General features: G+C 35.9%; 1 protein-coding gene across 2 annotated transcripts in view; it reads left to right on the top strand.

Annotated features, from left to right (window-relative positions):
- asic2 (acid sensing ion channel subunit 2) overlaps window positions 1-21,205 on the top strand; it is a 357,270-nt gene extending 336,065 nt beyond the window's left edge. For both annotated transcript variants that reach the window (XM_088623080.1, XM_088623079.1), the window contains exons 3-10: window positions 4,332-4,459; window positions 10,853-11,003; window positions 12,315-12,371; window positions 16,475-16,628; window positions 17,560-17,651; window positions 19,553-19,632; window positions 19,804-19,872; window positions 20,505-21,205. In XM_088623080.1, the coding sequence (XP_088479206.1) occupies window positions 4,332-4,459; window positions 10,853-11,003; window positions 12,315-12,371; window positions 16,475-16,628; window positions 17,560-17,651; window positions 19,553-19,632; window positions 19,804-19,872; window positions 20,505-20,606 (833 nt within the window). In that variant the 3' untranslated portion in view covers window positions 20,607-21,205. The remainder of the gene's footprint in view (window positions 1-4,331; window positions 4,460-10,852; window positions 11,004-12,314; window positions 12,372-16,474; window positions 16,629-17,559; window positions 17,652-19,552; window positions 19,633-19,803; window positions 19,873-20,504) is intronic.
- Window positions 21,206-21,412: the final 207 nt, after the last annotated feature.

Raw genomic sequence — 21,412 nt, 5'->3', positions numbered from 1 at the left:
CATTTACATTTAAAGAAGACCAGAATTGAATACAGTCCAGGAATTATTTTTCTTTGGAAAATAAATCCATAATCCATTCTGTTCAGCTGGTTCCTGCCTACATGTCAATGCTTCCCATTCAGTTTTCATTATCGAGTAAGGCCCTGACTTCTTCTTGCAGATACTGTACAGTAACAGCCACCAGGTGAGCTGGTGGCAGAGAATATCTTAGATCCTAGCGTACTGAACAACAGATCGTAGTGGAGGTAAAAGATGCAAATTGTTGGCCATCACCTGAAACACTGCTGGAAACATTTGCTACCAAGTTCATTTCAGTGCCATCTTCACAGTGTGTCACTCTGTGTCTTTTTTCCAAGATACTGCTTACAACTAGGCGTGTAGTTTACTGCATAAGAATGTAAGGAAAGTTACAGATGAGATGGGGTCCCTGGGTCCCTCTAAGCTATTTGGTACTAGGTCAGAGGATATCATCCAGGCATTTCTTGAGAGAAGTCAAGAATAAGCAAGAAGGCTCATACTGTATTTACTGTATATCCCTATTTGAAGTGGTATGTCACAGCCGTTAATTAACAAATGTGAGAAACATTATTCTGCAGGAATACTACACAGAATTGAAGGGTTATATCATAACTTGGCTCCCAACATGCGGTTTGTCATAAAAGAAAGCAGGATTTATTGGAGGCAGTGATGTTTTTTTTACCAAATCAATTGTACTGTATTTTATGGCTTATTCATGCTTCTGGGTAGATTTCATTATGTGGTTTTTGCTAAGACATGCTACGTCAAACCGAGAAAAATAAGTTATAACTCCAACGTATCTGCACAAGACACACCATTTTAATTCCAGTTAAGGGACTTTGCAGTTTTCTAGCCACCAGCAAAGATGGCTAGCTTTGAAAAAACATTAAAGTGAAAAATCATGGGAAAGAAATAATACAGAGTATAATACTGGGCAGAACTGAAATGCTTAGTAAAGCTCGCTAAAATAAAAGAAGATTCTGTGAAAACAAATTCCTCTGAGAAGCAGCTGTCAATGTAAGATAAGTTTGCTTATTGTAGGCAATGATGGGTGATAAGAATGCATTTATTCGGAGTCATATACATGCGTTGCCTCACTACTCAGTTATCAGACAGAACATGACTTTTTCACCACAATGGGATTTGTCGGTCTGGCAGCAGGGGAAGAATTTCTTCTGGAACATTCTATGTGTCAATAAAAACTGAACCTTGTACCATTTGGAATCAAAATGACAAAACTTTCTCCATTATACAGAACAGGGATGATATTTTTTTTTTACCTGAACTAACATTTGCAGATTGTTAAAGATTCCCTTCAATTTACTTTTATTGTTTAGTATTTACTTTGATGAAGATTATATTTAAAGGAGAAACCATGATGTTCTATAGCATTTCAAATGTTAACATGAAATATCTAGTATTGTAAACAATTTAATGTTTCTTTCTTAAACTCACATGGGTTTTATTTCAGCAGTCACAAACTGCTGTGTGATTGATGTAGAAAGGAAATGCATAACATTTGTGAGTTTGAAGATGAAGAAATTACTAGTACAACTAAAGAACAACAAAGGTAAAAGGAAATCTAGCTCAGTGAGAGCAGAAATGGGAAATCTAAGAGGGCTGACTCACCAAATCAGGTGCCAAAACACATTTAGCAAGGGTTCTCTCAACAGACTACCTTGGTGTTAACATACTACCTTGCATTTACTTAGCTGTGTGAATTTTTTGGGAACAATAGTCATTAAATACTCAGGTAAGGTTAATTGAACTTTAAAATAGATTCTGTAGTTTCTCAGTATTTCAAAGCCATTTTCGTACAGTATATATCACAAATGTGATGGTTACTTCTAATATACTGAATGCAAACTTTAGTGGCAATAATGTTACATGCAGTACTGTTTTCTTTGAAGACTGCTGCACTCTTTTCCAATAGACACCAGAATCACGTCTACAAAACACAAAATTTTCTGGTTTTCTGATTCTGAAGGAAGTGAACATTTTTTTTGCAGGTTTATCAATAAACCATCAAACGGTTTTACAGATTGCAGGTGGGTCATGCCTGGCACTGCTTTGGAAATTGCACCTGGTGATGTTAACAGCTTGGCAATGTTGTGACAAGGTCTGATGTTTGTACAAGTGGGGCAGCATAGTGGGGCAGAGATCAGCATTGCTGCCTAGCAGTGCTGGGGCCCAAGTTTCAGACCTGGAGTGCTATGAAAGTGGTGTGTGTATATTATCCCATTGTTTAAATGGGTTTTTGCTGGGCACTCTGATTTCCTTTCACAGTCCAAAGACACATTGGTAGGTTAATTGCCTTCTGGGGAAAACGGCCCTGGTGTGAGTGTCTGTGTCTGTGGAGTTATGTCCGGGGGCTCACCTACTTTGCACCCATTGCTTGGTACAGCTCCCCCTGCTACCCTGAAGTGGAACAAGCAGTTAGAAAATGGTTGGATGGTTGATGTACTGCCTGTATTCTAAAGTAGAAAAAAGATTCGAAATAGGTGACCCCTGGGTCAGTGTTTGAGTGAGAAAAGAATACTTATTTAAAGTTTTGAAGAAAATATGGAAATACTCTGAAAAGTGTATTTTTTTTTGTTCAAGATCAACATGTTTCTCCCTACTGAACTTGTTCTCGCTTTTAAGAGTGCTTTTTTTTTTCAAGCTGATCTTTTGTTTGTTTTCTAACCTCATGGGGGGACAGATTCATTCTCAACCTGTCACCACTCCTGATAAATAATACATCACAACTGAACATCCTCTTCTCCTGGGGGGGAAAAAAGTAACAAAATGGCACAAGGTCTGAAGTGAATTAGGAAGAGCAAAAGTAATTCATTTCAACAGATTAAAACCGTCATGCTGCAGTTGCATTGTTACTCAGATTAGGGATTAGCTTCCAAAAAATGCCAAATTCTGGTTTAATTGGATGTTTTTGTCACGTGTGTCTCTGTGCGTGGGACACTGAGAGAATTTGCTGAGAATGTGCTGGAGGGAAGAGTCTCTTCCTAGCTGAAACCTGCAAAGCCAGGATCCAGAAATTTGCTTTTATCCAAATCTGTTTGATGTTCCCCATGGCGAATTGACTTGAATTCTTCTAAAGCTATGTAATCCTCCAAGGCTAAGGGGCAGATTCTACTCACAAATATTAACTTTATAATCTGTGTGCCTACTGTAGCTTTTAAAATATGCCATTTGCTAGTCTTGTGGAAAAAAAAAACTGAATTGGAGCACAGCAGAATTTAAGATACTTAATTTAACCTTTTGGGTATTGTTGCCAACTACTCTATTATTTAAAAGGTTCATGGATACTTCCCATTATAGGCATTGGGTTAAGGTATTGGCAAATGTACAAAATGCAAAAAATAGATTGTCATCAAAAACAAAATCTTTTCTTCTTGGTTGTTTGATTTGAACATGACCTCAGGAGGTTTTAAGTCACAGTAGAATCAAGTTATATAACCTTGGAAATCATAATGTCTATCAACTGCTCAGTGCAAGAAAAATAACTACTAGGGAGAAGGAGGAATAATGAAGTGAGGTCAAGACACCCTTGGTGAGGGAAATATGCTTCTTAATGAAGCTTTGGTATAGGCACAGTATTTGAAATTGAAAGTATTACTAAATATTTTTGTTTCCAGATTTAAGCCTATTTGCACTGGAATAGCTGATCATTTTGGAACACTCTTTTTTTAATACAACCCCACCATATATTTTGAAAACATGAAGACAACCGTGATGGCAAACCACCTGTTTTTTGTGACATGAAGTTAAAATTAAACAGTATGGCTTTTGTGCCAGTTGGGTACATCCCACAGCTCCAGAGTGATTGTACCCAATGCAAATTTCTGTAGTGTGTTATGGCAAGCTCAGTGCCACCCAATTCCATTCAGTATAAGGTATAGCATGCTACTGGGATAGCCTACAGTACTTTTGACTGGGCAGTCTCCATTCTTATAAGGCTCATCCTGCACTGATGAACAAAGACTTTAACTGGATGAGACAACAGGCTGAACCCAAGTATCAGATAACAGATTGACTGCCAACACTTCTCCATCATAGATTGATTACAAAAGATTATTACAATGCATAGATTACAACTAGGTAAAGCAGCAACAGGAGAAAATACTACTGTATATTTCAAACCACATACATTTACTGTAATTGCACTGTTTTTTTATATAAGATAGGGTTCTTAATCCACCAGGCTAATTAGGGACTTTTGGATAGTTCCCAAAATTAATTCTTAATGTGTTTTGCTCCTGTTTTTGTTTGACCTGTGCACTAATTCTTTTTTAAACTTTCTTTTCTCTGAACAGAAGAGACAACTTTTGAAGCTGGGGTGAGAGTTCAAATCCACAGTCAGGCAGAACCTCCCTTTGTTCATGAACTGGGATTTGGAGTAGCTCCAGGATTCCAGACCTTCGTATCCACACAGGAGCAAAGAGTAATGCATGTATTTATTTGTATATCCATCTAACTGTTTTCCATCCACATGTTTTATACTGTATATTCACATTTCCTGTGGAAGATCTCCCATTTCAGGGTGGCTTTTTAGGGATCTTTGTAAATGAATATCCTACACGCTAATGAAAAAGAAAAAAAAATATTCCAGATTGCTTTCTGGCTTTATTAATGTTGACACCAAAATAATCAAATAAACAGCTGGTCTGATCAAAGCAGCAAACTAAACTAAACAGCAGCTCCACTACTTCACGTCAACAGAATTAGAATATACTTTATTAATAACTCTCACTATGCAACGTATACTATTTACCCACTAGGTTTCCACTATGCTGGATGCTCTTATTTTACCTACCACTCCCTTTCTCATACAATCTCTTTTGTTCCCTTTTGCTTCATATTTTCTACTGCCCTCTCTGTTTCTCGCAAAACAGAGTGAGTGAGCAGAGTCTACAAGCGTTTGAAGTGTGTGGCAGTTTTTTCTCTGTGGTTTAATAATAATTAATAATTGCTTACACTTATATCGCGCTTTTCTGGACACTTCACTCAAAGCGCTTTACAGGTAATGGGGATCCCCTCCACCACCACCAATGTGCAGCCCCACCTGGATGATGCGACGGCAGCCATAGTGCACCAGTACGCTCCCCACACATCAGCTCTCAGTGGGGAGGAGAGCAGAGAAATGGTTCAACTGAGCCACGAAAAAATGACCACACCATTTTTGATAACATTGTTTCAACCAAATAGTTACTGCAATATCAGAAGACTTTCTTCAGATATTGGCTGCAAAATTAATTTCTGCCACCACCCAAAATATGTAAACCAACCAACAGTTAATAGCTTATTATTATTATTATTATTATTATTATTATTATTATTATTATTAATATGAATTTGATTATGAATATCTGTTTATGAACCATTAAACACAAAGCTTTTTTGGAGGAGCTAAAGTCTAAGATAACAGTTTCTAATGACTAAATCTGACCCTGCAATACTTCAAGCAGTGCTGTGATTCTGTGAAGATCTTTTTCAGAGGTTTTAAAAAATTAAAATACTTTCTGGTATTCTGAGACCTGAGGCATGGATGAAATATGCATTTTGTTCCCTCTAATGTCTGCTGAACCCCTCTTCTCCTCATGCGGGGGTGCTCAGCAGGATTTCAAATAATTTTTAAATGATCGCCTGTTTGAAGGACGCAAGACTACATTTTTCTGAGAAAGTGAAAATCTTTTCTAACATCTTCATTGATGCATCAATTATATCACATGCTTTAAGATTCTGCCTTTTTTTTTACATATTCTGCATCTCAGATTAAAATGATCTGAAAGTACTTGAGAGCTGCTTGCTGCACTATCCACAGTGTGAATAACGTGAAGTAAAGCTAAAACATCTAGTAAATGGTTGACTATGTACGATCTTGTACAAAAGCTCTAAATTAAATTATACTTCATTGCATGTTGTTGTACTAATTAAACAATTGCACTAATCTAAGTGACATTCACATTTGGTCTCATTTCCAGAGTGTTTTAAGGATATAAGAATAAAGGAAAGTTTGCAAACGAGAGCAGATAATTTATAGGACTCATGTGTACTACAGTATATTGTGTGGTAGTATTGTTACAGACACCTGTGACTCTCCTCAAGGTAGCACTTAATGAAGTCCGAATTTAAGTCTAAAATACATCTGCCTTTAATTTCCCCCACACATTGTTGCATTGTTGACCTGCCATTCTCTTGTGTTTACACATTTATTAAAACCTCAAGTCACCTCCTCCCACCTGAATGTCTCCCATACCAGGCCACTATTCAAACCAGGAACTTAGACCCCACTTAAAGAGAAGAAAAGAAAAGCAAACAATTTCAGCTTGAAAAAAGTCGTATTATTTGTGCAGTACTGTAATTTATAAGCCTTATCATTGACAAAGAAATTTCATCAGGAATATAGAATTCAAGCCTTTCTCTTACCGCACTCTACCTTACAGCTATAGCTCAGGCTTAAATCAAAGTTAAATATTTGATCTTATAGGAGAGGAGGTGGGGGCTCCCTTTTTGATCTCAAATACTTGATACTTTTTTCATTTTCAATTTTAAGAATTTCTTCTGGGGTACATAGAAATTATTAGAATACAAGCGGAAACTAGTCTGTCACAGTGTGCCTCCATTTCACATCCATTCGATTTTTAGGTTAGGTTTTTGAATAGTCTTCTTATTTGTGTTGAGGAGTGTTCTTAATCTACAAAATAATTTGCATATAGTCCCTTGACTTTTATTAATGCGTTTATTATAGGACACATAATTATTATAGTGCAGAGCATCTGAACATTATTTTAACACATTGACATACTTAAGGCATTCTTTAATGTCTGATACTTTTTTATCTTGAGATTAAATAGGATTATAGGATTTATTGTAAAATAATATTTGCAATTTGATTGTGGTCCTATTCAGATCATTTGTTTATTAAAATCTATCAATAGTCAAAATAGGGGTAAATTTCCCTTTTAATGCATTATTTGTATGTTTATTGATAATAATGTACTCTATGGCTTTTGTCTCCTTAATGTGATATTCTTGTTGATATTGGCTGAATGTTTGATGTTAATATGAGCCATAGCATCAGTTAAAATTATTTCATTAGAATTATTTCTCTTAATGCCAGTGCTTTAAAATTCAGAATATTAGTATGGCGAAATTTTGAGAGAAGGCTGCTGAACTCACACTTCTTTGGTTCTATTACAGTCACATAAACAGTACTGATCATGCTAGGAATAAATCCCTGCCAGAAAAGAACAATTTGGAATATCCAGTCAATCCTAACCAGCATTTCTTTGGGAGGAAATTGAAGCAGACATCTAATCATCATGGTGATGGCCTCATAATTGTCTGTTAATGTAGGGTTTGGATTTAGATTGTTTTTGGAAGCAGCAATACAGAGAGCATTTAGATGCTATTTTGAGATACATCAGCACTAAAATGAACTTAATCCCTTAATCTTTCAATATAGTAAAAGTTCTCCTTACATTACAAAGATCACTGATGACTTCATTCTGGGTTGGAAATTATATACTGCCCCTGTATAACCAAATGTTAAGTGATTAACACCTACTGTATAGTATATAGATAGCTGGTTTGACACATTTGTCATATTTGTCACTGTCAGCTACCACTTGAATCATTGCTGATCTAAGGCGGAGTAATACTCATTGAATGGAGAACTATACCTGTGCATAAAGTCTTTGCAATCTTGCATTAGTTTTTTTAAAAAAAAAAAACATTAACCCTAAAAGAACCTGGCCAAATAATTTTTAAGCAACTTTCTTTACTTGAGAATATCATGTTTCCTGAATTCAGAAATTCATCTTAGAAAGGCAACAGTTGGAAATGTTTTCTGTGTTTTGAAAGTGGATTAATCAGTTAACATTGCCATGACTTTGTGAAAGAAACATTGAACATTTCTTGCTTTTTGCTATCTGCTTTGGTAATACAAGGAAAGACATAGTGGAATTTTTCCTGTGATGTAAAAATCTTTTAAATGCAGCCGTGTGGTAGCATGTGATTGTTGCCTGCATTAAAGCTAAACAATAACCCCAAGGCTCTTAGAGATGCTGAGCATTTGTTGTCATTGGGGGAGTCCTAACAAAAATTCGGCACTCATTTCACAGATAATGAGTGCAGCTCACAGCTAGGTCTTACAAAATTTACCAGATCTTATAAGGTCAACTTTGATCATATTATTTCAGAAGCAGGCCTTCCTCGTGATAATCAAGATCTGTACATTGTGATCCACTTTTGAAGGTGGTACTGTTCCTTCTGTATCAGAAGATCAAAGCCTATGCTGATTTTGCAGTGCTGTAGAACATCTCATTTTTAATCAAATGCCAGAAAGGCACCCCATTCATATTCATGCTGTTGATGTCATGTTAGAAATGTTAGAAATGCTGGCCTCTAGCTGTAGTGACTGACATGTCTCTGATCCTTGTGTTGCAAGCCTTTTACAGCACTGAGCTTGATTACTGCTACAAAAGGGCCGACTTCCATGTCCTGAGATGAAAATGGAGATATTCATACTTCTGCCTGTTTGTGGTTCCTAAAATAAGTTTTAACATGTAATGAATGCTCCTTCCGGATGGCACGGTGGCGCAGTGTGCAGCCTTGGGTTCAATCCTGGACTGGGGGTGCTACTGTATCTGCTTGAAGTTTGTATTCTCTCCCTGTGTTCATGTGGACTTCCTCTGGATGCCCCGGTTTTCTCCCACAGTCCAAACACGTACAGGTAGATTCATTGGCTTTTGGGAAAACTGGCCCTGGTGGGAGTGTGCTTGTGTCGGTGTGTACCCTGCCTTACCCCCATTGCTTGCCCTGCGACCCTGAATTAGAAGAAGGATATGGAAGGATAGAACATTTACTCCAGTATGGAATTATTCCTCTAATTCAGGAACTGTCTAGCATTTAAAATGCTGCTTTTTTATTGTCCAAGTTTTAACTGAAGCCCTGTCAGGTCCCATTGATTCACAGCTGAGTGAACATGAAGCTCCACAAACAGCACAGGACAACCTGTTTGTTTCTTTTACCAAGTTAAAGCTTTGTAGATGAAGCCTGACTGAGAACTGTCACGCAAAGCTCTGCATTCTGAATTGGATCCATACAGGGGGTAAAATTAAAGACTTAAGCATAAAAGTCTTCTTCAAAATTTAATCACTAACAATGCTGGAACCTTGCTGAATTGTATGGTGTACACTGCATGAGAATGATTAAGTGAGCATTCTGAAATACATTGTAATAGAACATTAATATAGTAGTAATAACCTTGTAGCAACTGACCTATAGTATTGTTAAATCACAATTATTTAGAAGAAACACTCATCATCATTTAGTTATATTAATGGTTTAAATGGTTTTCATTTAAAAATTTCCATGTCCAGTTCCTAAACTGAAATGTGACTGACACTGTGTAATTAAGCTTTAACTTGAAGTTTAATAGTGCAATGCTCTTACCAAAAGTCTCTTCCAGATGTGTTATAATTGCTTTACAAATTTACAAACATGTTTAGCCATGTTGAATTCTTGGATTACTGTAATAATTAAATTCCAATGTCTTTAAAAGAGATACACACTTGATAAACATATTCTTGTAATTCTACGTGTGTACTTTGTCAGAATTTTAAATCACTAAGCGTTGACAAGCTCACTCTGAATGTCTGCAAAAGTGCAATACAACATAAAAACTACAGTATATACTGTACTATGCTGCAAACAACTATAAAATCCTACTGTGTGAAATGTGTTCTTTTGTTAGATTTTATTTTACAAGTTACAATAAACATTTTTTGTTTACTAAGTTTTACTGACCTTAGAAACCGTCTCTGATGTGAGATGACAGGAAAAACAAATTGCAAGTGATATCAAAGGAGCCCCACAGAGAAGAGATCACAACACAGCAGGGTTATTTTGACGATCAGCAGCTGACATTTATTCACATAGTGAATCATACAGTTCTTAGTACTGTAATTTTAAACATCCTTTTTGTATCTTACTGAAGTAACAACATTTTATAGCTCTTTAATCAAAATTATTTTAACTTTTTCCTTTATCTGCGGGTTCACTTCGCTCAGTCAAAAAGACAAAAACCACCTTCAAAATATTGTAAACCTCAGCTTCAAAATCACTGGTGAGCCTTTAAGACCCCTGGCACAGCCGACCCTGAGGAAGACCTATGCCATCACTGAAGACCCACCTCACATCATTCATTAGTTTGCCTTCAGGAAGCCTGTTTTGCTGTCCATAGTGCAAGACTAATAAAAGGAAACTTGGCTTTGTAAATTATGTCCCCCATATAAATGTGCATGTACAGTAGTAATACATTCCAAATGCTACACACTGTTACTCTCAATCATTTCTATGGTCCGTTTGCTGTTATACCTATGTATACTTTTTCTAAGCAATGTATTTTTCTTGTTTTGTCTTGTGTTGTACACTGTACAGTATGTTGCACTGCTTGATGCCTAAACTCCCCCCTTGAGATGAATAAAGTATTTTGATTTGAATTGAACTTGCCTCTCAGAGCCCCAAAAGCTCAGCAAACACTACAGTATGTTCTGCCCATTGTTTCCAGATCCAAACAGTGCAAAACTTTGACATTTCAGCTCCCACAACACTGCTTATGTAGCCGTTTTGTATTCAATACATACACTGAAAAACAAGATCTCCAAATATTTGCAATTTTCATTGCCTTTTTATCGGTAGGTGAGAAATCACTATAGGTTAGGTTTATAACAATATTCTGCAATTGTTATCCATACATTTTCAACATTTTGACATCCTGGCAGAAGATCTGCTCTCTCATTCCCTTCCTGATGCATTTGTCTTTTTGCAGCTCACATATCTGCCTCCGCCCTGGGGTGACTGTCAGTCCAGTCCCCTGGATTCAGGTTTTTACCAGGTCTACAGCATTACTGCCTGCAGAATCGAGTGTGAAACCAAATATATTGTGGAGAACTGCAACTGCAAGATGGTACATATGCCAGGTAATTATAGATGGCTTTCCCTTTCAGTGGCTTTGCTCATTTACAGCAACTGACTTCTAATGCTCTTTGTCTCCTTCCTAGTGTTAGAAACAGCTGCAATCATATCTGTCATCTCATTGTCTCTTTGTTCCCATGTCCTATGTCGAATGTAAGACTTTATGAACAATCAATGTTACCCTGTATAAAGACATCTGCTAAAAAAAAACAATAAACCTGGTGCAAGTAGAATAATAAAATACAGTAAACAAACTGCAAGAGTGAAGAAAAAGAAATCAGAAAGATTTGACTGATCCATGGCAGTAGCCGAATGAGACATGATGTCTCTAGGCTCATTCAAATTCAAGTCTTTTACACCCAAAGCTGACTACAGGCCTTGAGCTAAAGCCATCAGTGAATTTTCATTTATTGTATTTTTTTACAAAGCTCAGCTGTGGAGGTAAAAATTGAAATAAAACAAAAAAAAAACTAAAGAACAATTGACCTCATATAACATGGAAGTGATCTAAACCTTAGAAATTATGTGTTTAGATTTAGCACTAAAATACTTACAGTATACTAGCGGACTGTATTAATAAATGTGGTCTTACTGAAGTCAAAACATAGACTAGAGCACTCCAACAATTAAGACTGCCCTTCCATTTAGTTTTAATGCAGATTTTAAAACTATAAGATTCTCTGGTTCCTTAAAGGACAGTATCCCTAGAAATAAAAATTTAGTATTTAAAATAGCAAGGTCGCTCAAAGAGATACTGTATACAGTAAGCAGAAAAGGTGATGAATGTGCACTATGGTTGTGTACAAGTAAGGGTCACAAAATGATGTGCCTTAACTGCACAATTCAGCACTTACTGTTTGAATATAACATTTTCTCACTGAGTGGTGTTAGTGAAAGATTGTCATTGTTACTTCTAATTACTAAAAATACATTTAATACATATGAGAACAACAGTGTGTTTCTGTTTTTGTATTTTCACCAGTTTTCTTTCATATTTAGAATTAAGTTTTTACATTTACTTGAATTTTAAAGCTAAATGGGTAATAAACATATTCAGTAAGTATAGCCTTTGATCTCTGTATTTGAAGTGTGAAATCAAGTGTTTTAGTTCAAACTCAGTATTGCTGCCATTTTACCACCATGTAACTGAAGAAATTGGTTAACACTATACAGTAAAACTGCAATTTCCCATTCCACAGGCCTGTTTTAATTTTCTTTTTTATATACGTGTTGTGTCGTTTATACAAATATAAAAATGGCAATTTTTTTATAGATTTGGTACATGTGTTTGGTAATCCCCTTTTCTTTTTTAAAAGGTGACGCTCCTTTCTGTACACCTGAGCAATATAAAGAATGTGCCGAGCCAGCGTTAGGTAAGTTAAGTCAACCAATACTTCACAAGTGCAAATATGCAAATGTACTGTTTATGCAGTCCGACATATGGAACATACTGTATAAACATTGGAAAAGTTAACATCTCCCAGGATTCACACAGGGAAAGCTGTTTCAACACTTTTGACAGTAGAGAAGTGCTGCTCAGTCTCATTCACTTCCACAGCTCTAATCCCCAGCTATCTTCAAATCATGAATGATTAAGTACATGTTAAGCTAAAAGCTCAGATACAAAGGAAGATGCTTTTCTATTACCATAGTAGTGCAATTTAACATTTTTACCCAATGTAGTTCATAGGATGTAATAAATAAATTAAGCATCACTGACTGTTGTAGAGTCATCTACAATAGGACCTTATTTCTCATACGCTGGACAGACAAATGAAGGAAAATAAGTTCTCTAAGAGTAACAGATAGCTCCAGTACTTAAGAAGGCGCTTCATTACAGAACGAGTTGTGGGCATATAGAACAAGCTACTCAGCCAAAGTCAAAGCCAATAGCCTGGCTTATTTCAAGAAATGTCAAGAGGAGATCCTTGGATAAATCTGACTACTTTACTTTTATTTACTTTTTTGTAACAAACAGGATAGATGGGGCAATTGGCCTGTTCTTCACAGTTATCACAATACCATATAGATTCCTTGACAGCAAATGTTTCTTTTGATTCTTGAGTGAGACATTTTATTCCCCGAAAGGCAACATTGAGTGGAATCTCATACTAGGAGGAAAATTGTGCTTATGAGCTCAACTGCATCAGCAGCAGCAAGCCAATAAACATTTGAAGCTGATCTTACCAGAATTACTAAGGGGTATAACACTTTGTAAAATTATATTTGAGAACAGTGTAATGAAACATACAGAAAGAGTTACAGATTTGTAATGAGCCTTTTAATAGTGGTAAAAGAGTGGAAGTCAGAGTCCATATTGAATTTCCTGCCCTAATTATGGCCAATGTCTATTAATGCATTGCTTATCTGATCATGATTTAACTCAGAAAAAGAGCTCTGCATCAGTTCACTTTCTATTGACCATCATTAGTGTCAAAGTGTTTTGATTACAAGGAAGCCAATCTTTCGTGCTTCAGTGACTTTTGCCTCTACTAGAACATTTCTGAATCATCTTAGATTTTTATTGACATCATTGAATAACCTTCACGGCAGCTTGTTACCTTCCTGCCTCTACAACTGGCAGAAAACACACACTGGAATTGGGCCAGACCACCATAACTACCTTTTGTGTTAAACCATTACTGAATTAAAAACCCTTGTAGGACATATAGACAGTGTCTATGTGTTTAATGAGTCCAAAAGAAGGGAACTACAGCAAAGCAAATTTCAAAAAGACATTTGGTCCCAGGTATTCTTAAATATCTTCAATTCCCATAGAACCAGAAGCAAGATTTACTTTTTGTCTTCAGTCTTGAACACAACAAAGAACCCTACATGGTCAATCAGTCTTGAAAGTTGCTAAGCAGCTTCTGTATGGAGTGAAAAATAATGTAATGTATTTTTTAGCTACACGTCTGAAGTGAAAAATGAGTATGTTAGCCCATTGTCTTATAACTTGGATGGCTTGCCCTCAAGGTCAAAATGACTGCCTATTGAAGAAAAAAGCAAAATGAAACTTCAAGAAATTCTGAAAACTGGTGTATAGATGTTGGCTTGTCACATTCTTAAAATTACACTTGAAGGTTGGAAGAACAGCTTTTACCTTTTAGATGACCTTCATGAGAATATGGTCTTGCCTGCCTGTTTTATTTCACTCCTTCCTTTTTTCACCGTCAGAAAATGAGAGTGGAGCACAGAAATGACAGAGTCCTCCAATTTGGCATTTTCAAGGCTAAATATAGGTAGCTTTTGTAGAGCTATGTCAAAACTCTGATAAGTAAAGGTGGGCCTCCATGAGTAAAGGAGTGAAGGACTCCATTAAAACCACACATTTTGAGAGGTACTTTATATTTTCTAAGTTGCATATATGCCACATTTGAAAGGGCTAGAATTGAAAGGGCCTTAATGAGGCTGACGTACTGTAGATATCTAATTCCATAGTGCAGAAAATTCCAGATCTTATGTTAAATTGCCATTTCGTCTATGTAAGTACATTTAGCAAAGTAATATGTGAAAAGATACTTTTTAGGTAAATATGGTTAGGGCTAGTTAATGGTCTCAATCTAAAACATGTCAAACTCTTAGATGTACTGTATGACAATCTCATGCATTAACTGCTGTTCTGAAATAGCTGGCTTCTGCAGAAGATCTTATCAAAAATGAAAAGATAATGCATTCAATACCTAGAAGGAATGTCTTCCAAAAGTATTAGGCTAGGAAATAAAATTATTTTTTTATTTACAGTCAAGAAATGTATAGTAATGATCATAAGATTAATATGGGCATATGTTGTTTTGGGTACGTCTTTGCTGCAGTTCTTGGTATGGTCTGACTTCAATGTTTTCATCAGTATTTAGAATGAATGTTCAATCCAATTTAAATCTGAAGATTTTTTATTTTTTGCCTTCTGAAGAGCATCAGCTGCCCTATATCATGGAAACAATTTCTTCTACATGAGCTCTCAAACTTTTCAGTAAATTCCAGAATTTATTCTGAGGCTACCATAAGTACTTTTATTTAAAGATTTATCTTGGTATCCTCTGTCCATAAAATTCTTCTAATTCATCTTTGGGCTTTTATCGTCTTATTGCTGATAAAAAGTGTATATCTTTATATATCAGTATAGCTTGTGTATATCTTTTCGTGTCCTACAGTACCTAGTTTGTCTTTGATTGGTAAACAGACTACTTATTTCTTTCTTTGTTAGTACATTCCAAACTCTTAACTATATCTGTACTATGGTTCTGACTGACTTTTTCTCTTCCTAAGATTCAAAGCTTCCTGCTTTTATTTAACAAAGTTCTATTGTATTATTTTATTCGAAATTTCAAAGAAGGACTGAAATCGAAGTAAAACAGGATGCCAGGCTGTCCACTTCTCTTTTATTTGTGATTAATTACCCAACAACAAACACCTGACCAACAAGAGACACCTGTACTCTAATCAGTCAATTACTTTTTTTTCCCTTAACAATAAAGAGGTTCAACACTATCAATTTGTTTATTTGACCCAGGAGAGTGGAACTGAACTTTGTTTAATATGAAACCCTTAGATATAGATATCTTACTCATCCGTCACATGTTTTCCTTTAAAAATTACTATTATTAGAGTCCACAGTGAAAATATTTAAGGAGTCCTCTATATATCGGAATTACATTTTCCACATTGTTTGATGATTTGATTTGGATTCTATAATATAGAGGTATAAATGAGAACCACGGTCATATCCCTTCATATTTGAGCAGAATTAATATCTGTTTTCTTATTTTTATATCAGTAAATTTATTCATCCATTATTTTCGTGATAAATCTTTAATTAGAGACTTACAGTACATATTGATCTGATCTAATCTTCTGTATTAGTCTGATTTAATCATCATTTGTCATTTGGGCAAAAAATACACTGATACGCACTTTACACATGCACAACCTAGATCACCAGACAACCTGATATGTAAAAGAGGGAGTAAATTCCACTTCATATGATTTGAATGTGCAGTATGATGTAATTCAGTGAAACAGAAGACAATGCCGAATTTATTTTTGCTTTAGCACTCTCTTATGTTGGTATGTAAAAGGTGAAGTAATATCAGAAGACAGACCTGTACAATAAGGAAAATGTGAGTTTCAAATCAGTCAAGTTTTAATAATAGATTTAATATGATCACTGTGAAATATTGAACCTTGTTAATGACTTTATATAAGCTTCATTCTGTCTCTTCATTTTGATATTATGTTTTTAACAATGTGCTTATCAGTAATTCACTGGATTAGCCTTGGAATACTTTAGAAAATGCCCTGTAATGCACCAAAATTATTTTCAAAACCAATATGACTGTAGGCACGAAAATCAATATCACTGCGTTCAAGCAAACCAGCTGAACAAGTGATGACTCATTTATTCACTAGTCAGAGATCGTTATGGGGAAAGGACCTTTATTTCCACACCGTTCATTCATTTCACTTCCTCTTCAAGCAACTCTTTCAGAGAAGGATAATAACAACTGCATCTGCCGCACCCCTTGCAACATGACCAGGTACAACAAGGAATTGTCCATGGTGAAGATTCCAAGCAAAACCTCTGCCAGATACCTGGAGAAGAAGTTCAACAAGTCTGAAAAATACATCTCGTAAGTGTGATGTAGATATTTGGAAGCTGGATCGTTTTCTTAACTAAAAATGTGATGTTACAGTTCTTCCTTCTGTGCTACTGTGTAAATCCTAGTCATGTTTTGATAACAGGCAATCATTGATTTTTTTTCCCCTCCCAGACTAGGTCTTCATTTTCTGTAGATTTATTTTCTTTATCTTGATTCGATTGCAGGTGTTTGCCTATTCTCAGGTTGTAGTTGCTTTACTGCCAGAGAACTTTGAAAACACAAAGTAATATGTTTTAAATTTGGCCTACTGGCTTACTGAGTGTGACGAGATTGTGGGAATTACAGGTATGTTGTGAATACCCTACTAATAAAGGATTTTGTCATCAAGTAATTAAAAAGTGTGGCACAGTGGCGCAGTGGTGAGCATTGCTGCCTCACAGCACTGGGGCCCTGAGTTCAATTCCTGGGGTGCTACAGTATCTGGGTGGAGCTTGTAGGTTTCCTCCCAGAATTCCAGTCTCCTCCCACAATCCAAAGACATGCTGATAGGTTTGTAGACTTCTGGGAATATTGAATGTGTGCATGTTTGTGTCCGTACATGCCCTGCGATGGCCTGGCATCCCAAGGATGTATCTTGCCTTGCTCTGGCACTCCTATGGCCCTGATTTGAGTAAAGTGCTGAGGGAATGGATGGACAGCTTAAATGGTCACTAATTACACATTTTCTGCTGACTGAAGCTTTTAAATTGCTGGAGCAGTTGTACATTCTACAGTCTCATGTAGACTGAGATTTCTAGCTCAACCGAAATCCAAAACAAAAAGAGGATAGAAGATGAACACATTAAATGAGAAGAAAAAAACATCTTAAAATTATGGACACTTTTCAGTTGAGTTCTTCTGTATTACTCTTACTGGAGCTTGATGCTGAATAAACAATAAAATTGTCTTTCATGTCTGGCAGGGATAACATCTTGGTCCTGGATGTGTTTTTTGAAGCTCTGAACTATGAAACCATAGAGCAAAAAAAGGCATATGAAGTTGCAGGTTTGCTGGGTGAGCATTAGATTTCTGCTGTTAATATTTAAATAAAAATATTATATCTGATGGAATGATAAAACTAATTAATGAAATATTTATAGCACAAGGACTGTTAAGAATGTTTATGTTTTTAAGATTTTTATTTATAACTGATACATAACAAAGAAAGTTATGAAAAAAGCAATGTCTCTTGACTAAAAAGAAAAAGGAAAGAAAGGAAAAACAGAAGGTTTTATTCTGTGTTTAAAAGATCTACACTATTTAAGCACAACAGAAAGGATCTTCAAGATCACAAAATAAGAAATTGAAAGTAGGAAATAGGAAATTTAAAATCCTAAATTATTTGTCCATGGCATGTTTTTTTCTGGTGGTGAGAGCCATCCTAAAGCATTTTTTTATAGCCGTATTGTAACAAGGTACTGTAACAACAAGTAAACAGTAATAAAGTATAATTAGGCAATGCCTTACCCCAAAACGTAAAATATTAAAATGTATTAAAATTAAGGGCTGCATTGTTTGACCATATATTCACTCACAAATATCTTAATACATTAAATAAAGCTAGCATCTTGATTCTAATTACTGCACATTTGTAGCTTTTTATTAAATGTTACAAATTTAGAAGAAGCAAGGTGCCAATAGATGTGAAATTATAGGAAAATGAGGATAAACTACTAAAACCTTTATGTAACATCCTGTACTTAGGTAAAAGAGTGATAAATTGTTGTAAATCCAGGGAAATTGAAAACGAAAAGATAGAGAGACAACAGCATAGCACAAGCATGGGAACCTACAAAAGTACTGTGCAAATCCACAGTCATAAAGTTTCATAAGGCCAGTGGCAGTGATAGAGAGAAAATTAAATGTCACAGCAGTAATAACAAAAATGAGAGCTTAAGGGAAAGACAGAGAGAACAATAGTGTCATCAGTTTGGATTTCAATAAGGAGAGTCTTAAATTTAAGTGACAGCACTCTAGAGTAAAGATGTCATATCATCATATTATATGAATATCATATAATCTGTGGGATTGTTATTCATGCAAACCGAAAACTTTTACAAGATAATTTGGAAGAAGATACAAAGGATGTAAATTACAGTATTTTTGCTTAAATTTCCCACATTTGTTTTGGAAAGTGTACTCCGGGCACATGACACTCCTATCTCATGCTTTTCCATCTTAATTCATACCACAGAGTCCTGCCATATTGTGATCACAATAGAGAGTGGAGTAGACTTTTTTCACAAGTTTTTCACAAGTCAATCAATCAAACAATCGTTCAAATTTAAAACCAAAACTATATTTTAGATAAAAGGAGCAGTCCGAAGCAACAGCCAGTAAAAGGAAGGTTAAATGTCCATAGCAGAGCCACAGAGCTGGGTCAGATCTCCTCCCAGTTACCGTTAAGTGTTCAGTGGACTGAGAGCATGTGTCTCCCCCTCCCGGATGAGATGCTGGTTCATCACAGGGATGACCCCCCAGCAATGCTGGAGGTGGTGGGGTAAACTAGAGTACCTCACTTCAGTAAGACTTACTATACTATGTCACCCCCAAAACCCAATATGCCCGCTTAAATACGGGTAAGATCTCTCTCATTCATGGTATTTCATTTTTTTTAATGGGATTCCTAGCACATTTCTGTGTTTTTTAATTTAATTACTTTAGTGTCTAGTTTGTTTTTTAAGTAAGAGGTAGCAAGCCTAGTCACAAGTCTGCCCTTTACCACTTCTGCCACTCTGTAGCCCCTCGTAAAGCTTTGTACAGTACATACAGTTTGTGGCACACAAGTGGCATAAATAACATTCTAATTAGAGTATGCAGTAGAGGTTTGTGCAGATCAAAAACACTTCAGTACAAAACAACTGTAGTAAAAGAGCTCTCCTAAAGATGTTATTTTTTCTTTTCTTGATTTACAGGTGATATCGGAGGTCAGATGGGCCTGTTTATTGGTGCTAGCATTCTAACAATACTGGAACTGTTTGACTATTTGTATGAGGTAAGTATTCATCTGTAAACTCCATGTTAAAAGTTCCATGTTAAATCAGTCCAAAGCAGTTGTACTTCATTAGTTGTCAATGTGTATTGCAAAAGATTTTCAAACTGGAACCACGTTCTCAGTGGTGGCCTTAAAAATTTTAATTGATATACTGTATTACACCTTTGACAGGTTGTGAGAGACAGATTGCTGGACTTTCTCAGCAAAGAAGAGGAAGAAGGAAGTCATGACGAGAATGTGGTAAGAAAAGAAAACTAAACTTGAGGGGAGAATATATCTTGCTTTAAGTTTGCTGTGGGATTTTCAGATAACAGAGTATGAATAATTCAGAAGTTTACCTCTTAGAAAAAATAAAACAGCTTGGGAAAGCAGTTAAAATATTAATTCTAGAAAACTCTGGGATGTCTATATTACACATCTTTACTGATTTATGTGACCATTACTTCACATAGTTTGAAACGCTTTGTAAGCGTTGTTTTTACTCTATACTAAAGTTAACAACAAAGGAAAGCTAATGTAGAACAATCAGAAAAAATGTAGTTTGACTGATCACTGTAAGGAACATATTGTTTATAGGAGGTGATTTATTTTATGGAGCCATAATATTAACAATGTCTAAACATCTTACACGGATTGCAGTTACAAACTAGTGTGGATTGTTTGACAAGCCTAGCTTATTCGATTAAGAAAGCTTAATCAAATGAAGAAATTCCACATTAAGGCTAGATAGTTAATTCGTCACACTGACACTTGTTTGTATGTAGCTGAGATGAATTTCTTAATGCATTTGAACTTGTTTGAGTAGCCAAGACAGTCTTGATTACAGTAGATTACAGTAGAAACTTCAATTCATTTAATTTCGGTCTTTCCAGAGTACTTGTGATCCCGTGCCAAATCACTCAGAAGCCATCAGCCACACAGTAAGCGTGCCACTCCAGACAACCCTTGGAACCTTGGAAGAGATAGCATGCTAACGCATGGGGAAAAGACTGTTTTCAATAATCTAAGATATTGTTATAGAGACTAAAGGAGTGGAACATCACAGATTCCAGTTTCGCAAGATGCAGTACAATGCTTTAAATACAAAAAAAAATGCAGATAATTAATCGTTGATCTCGCTGGTCCAGCACATTGGAAATGGACTGGTCTCTTGAATTACAGTATGTGCAGAGCAAACCTTGGAGCTGTCTGATGACTTCTCTCCTCCTCTTCTTCCTCTTCTCCTTTGAAGACTGTTCAAAGATCTGTTTCACGTACTGTACAAAAAAAAGAGAAAAGAAAACATATCTCTATAAATATATGTATATGAGTCACTCTTATTTACATCTACTGCCAAAATGTTAAACGACTATATGACAAAGCTCTCCCACTTGCATGTCGATACTTTGGATACTGTTCTTTTTCTATGACAAGACTGTGTATAGCTAACTATGCTGTGATTCTGTTGACCACTTGCCAGTTTGGCAGCAAAAACAGGTGGAACCTGGCAAAGGTCATCTTGTTAGGGCTGCTGTCTGACATGTTTTCCATTCTGTACAGCTTTCCTTGTCAATTAAACAATGTGTGTGGTGAACGTTTTGTTGCAGTGCCATTTATTTAATGTATTTAATTTAAGTGGCAAAATGTGACACTTTGGTCATTTAATTAAATAAAGTTACTCTCTGGGTTGTTAGTACTTTTAACTACATGACAGCAGTGACTTGGAATGTATTTAAAGTTAGGAACAAGTAAGAAATTAAGTACAGAGGTATCCCTGTACATGTCACTTGATAGTGAAAGA

This window comes from Lepisosteus platostomus, chromosome 28 (genome assembly GCF_059453375.1).
Source record: "Lepisosteus platostomus isolate fLepPlt1 chromosome 28, fLepPlt1.hap1, whole genome shotgun sequence".
Lineage (NCBI taxonomy): Eukaryota > Metazoa > Chordata > Actinopteri > Semionotiformes > Lepisosteidae > Lepisosteus > Lepisosteus platostomus.
The sequence above is the reverse complement of the archived record's forward strand: the minus strand, read 5'-3'. Positions and strand labels throughout refer to the sequence as shown.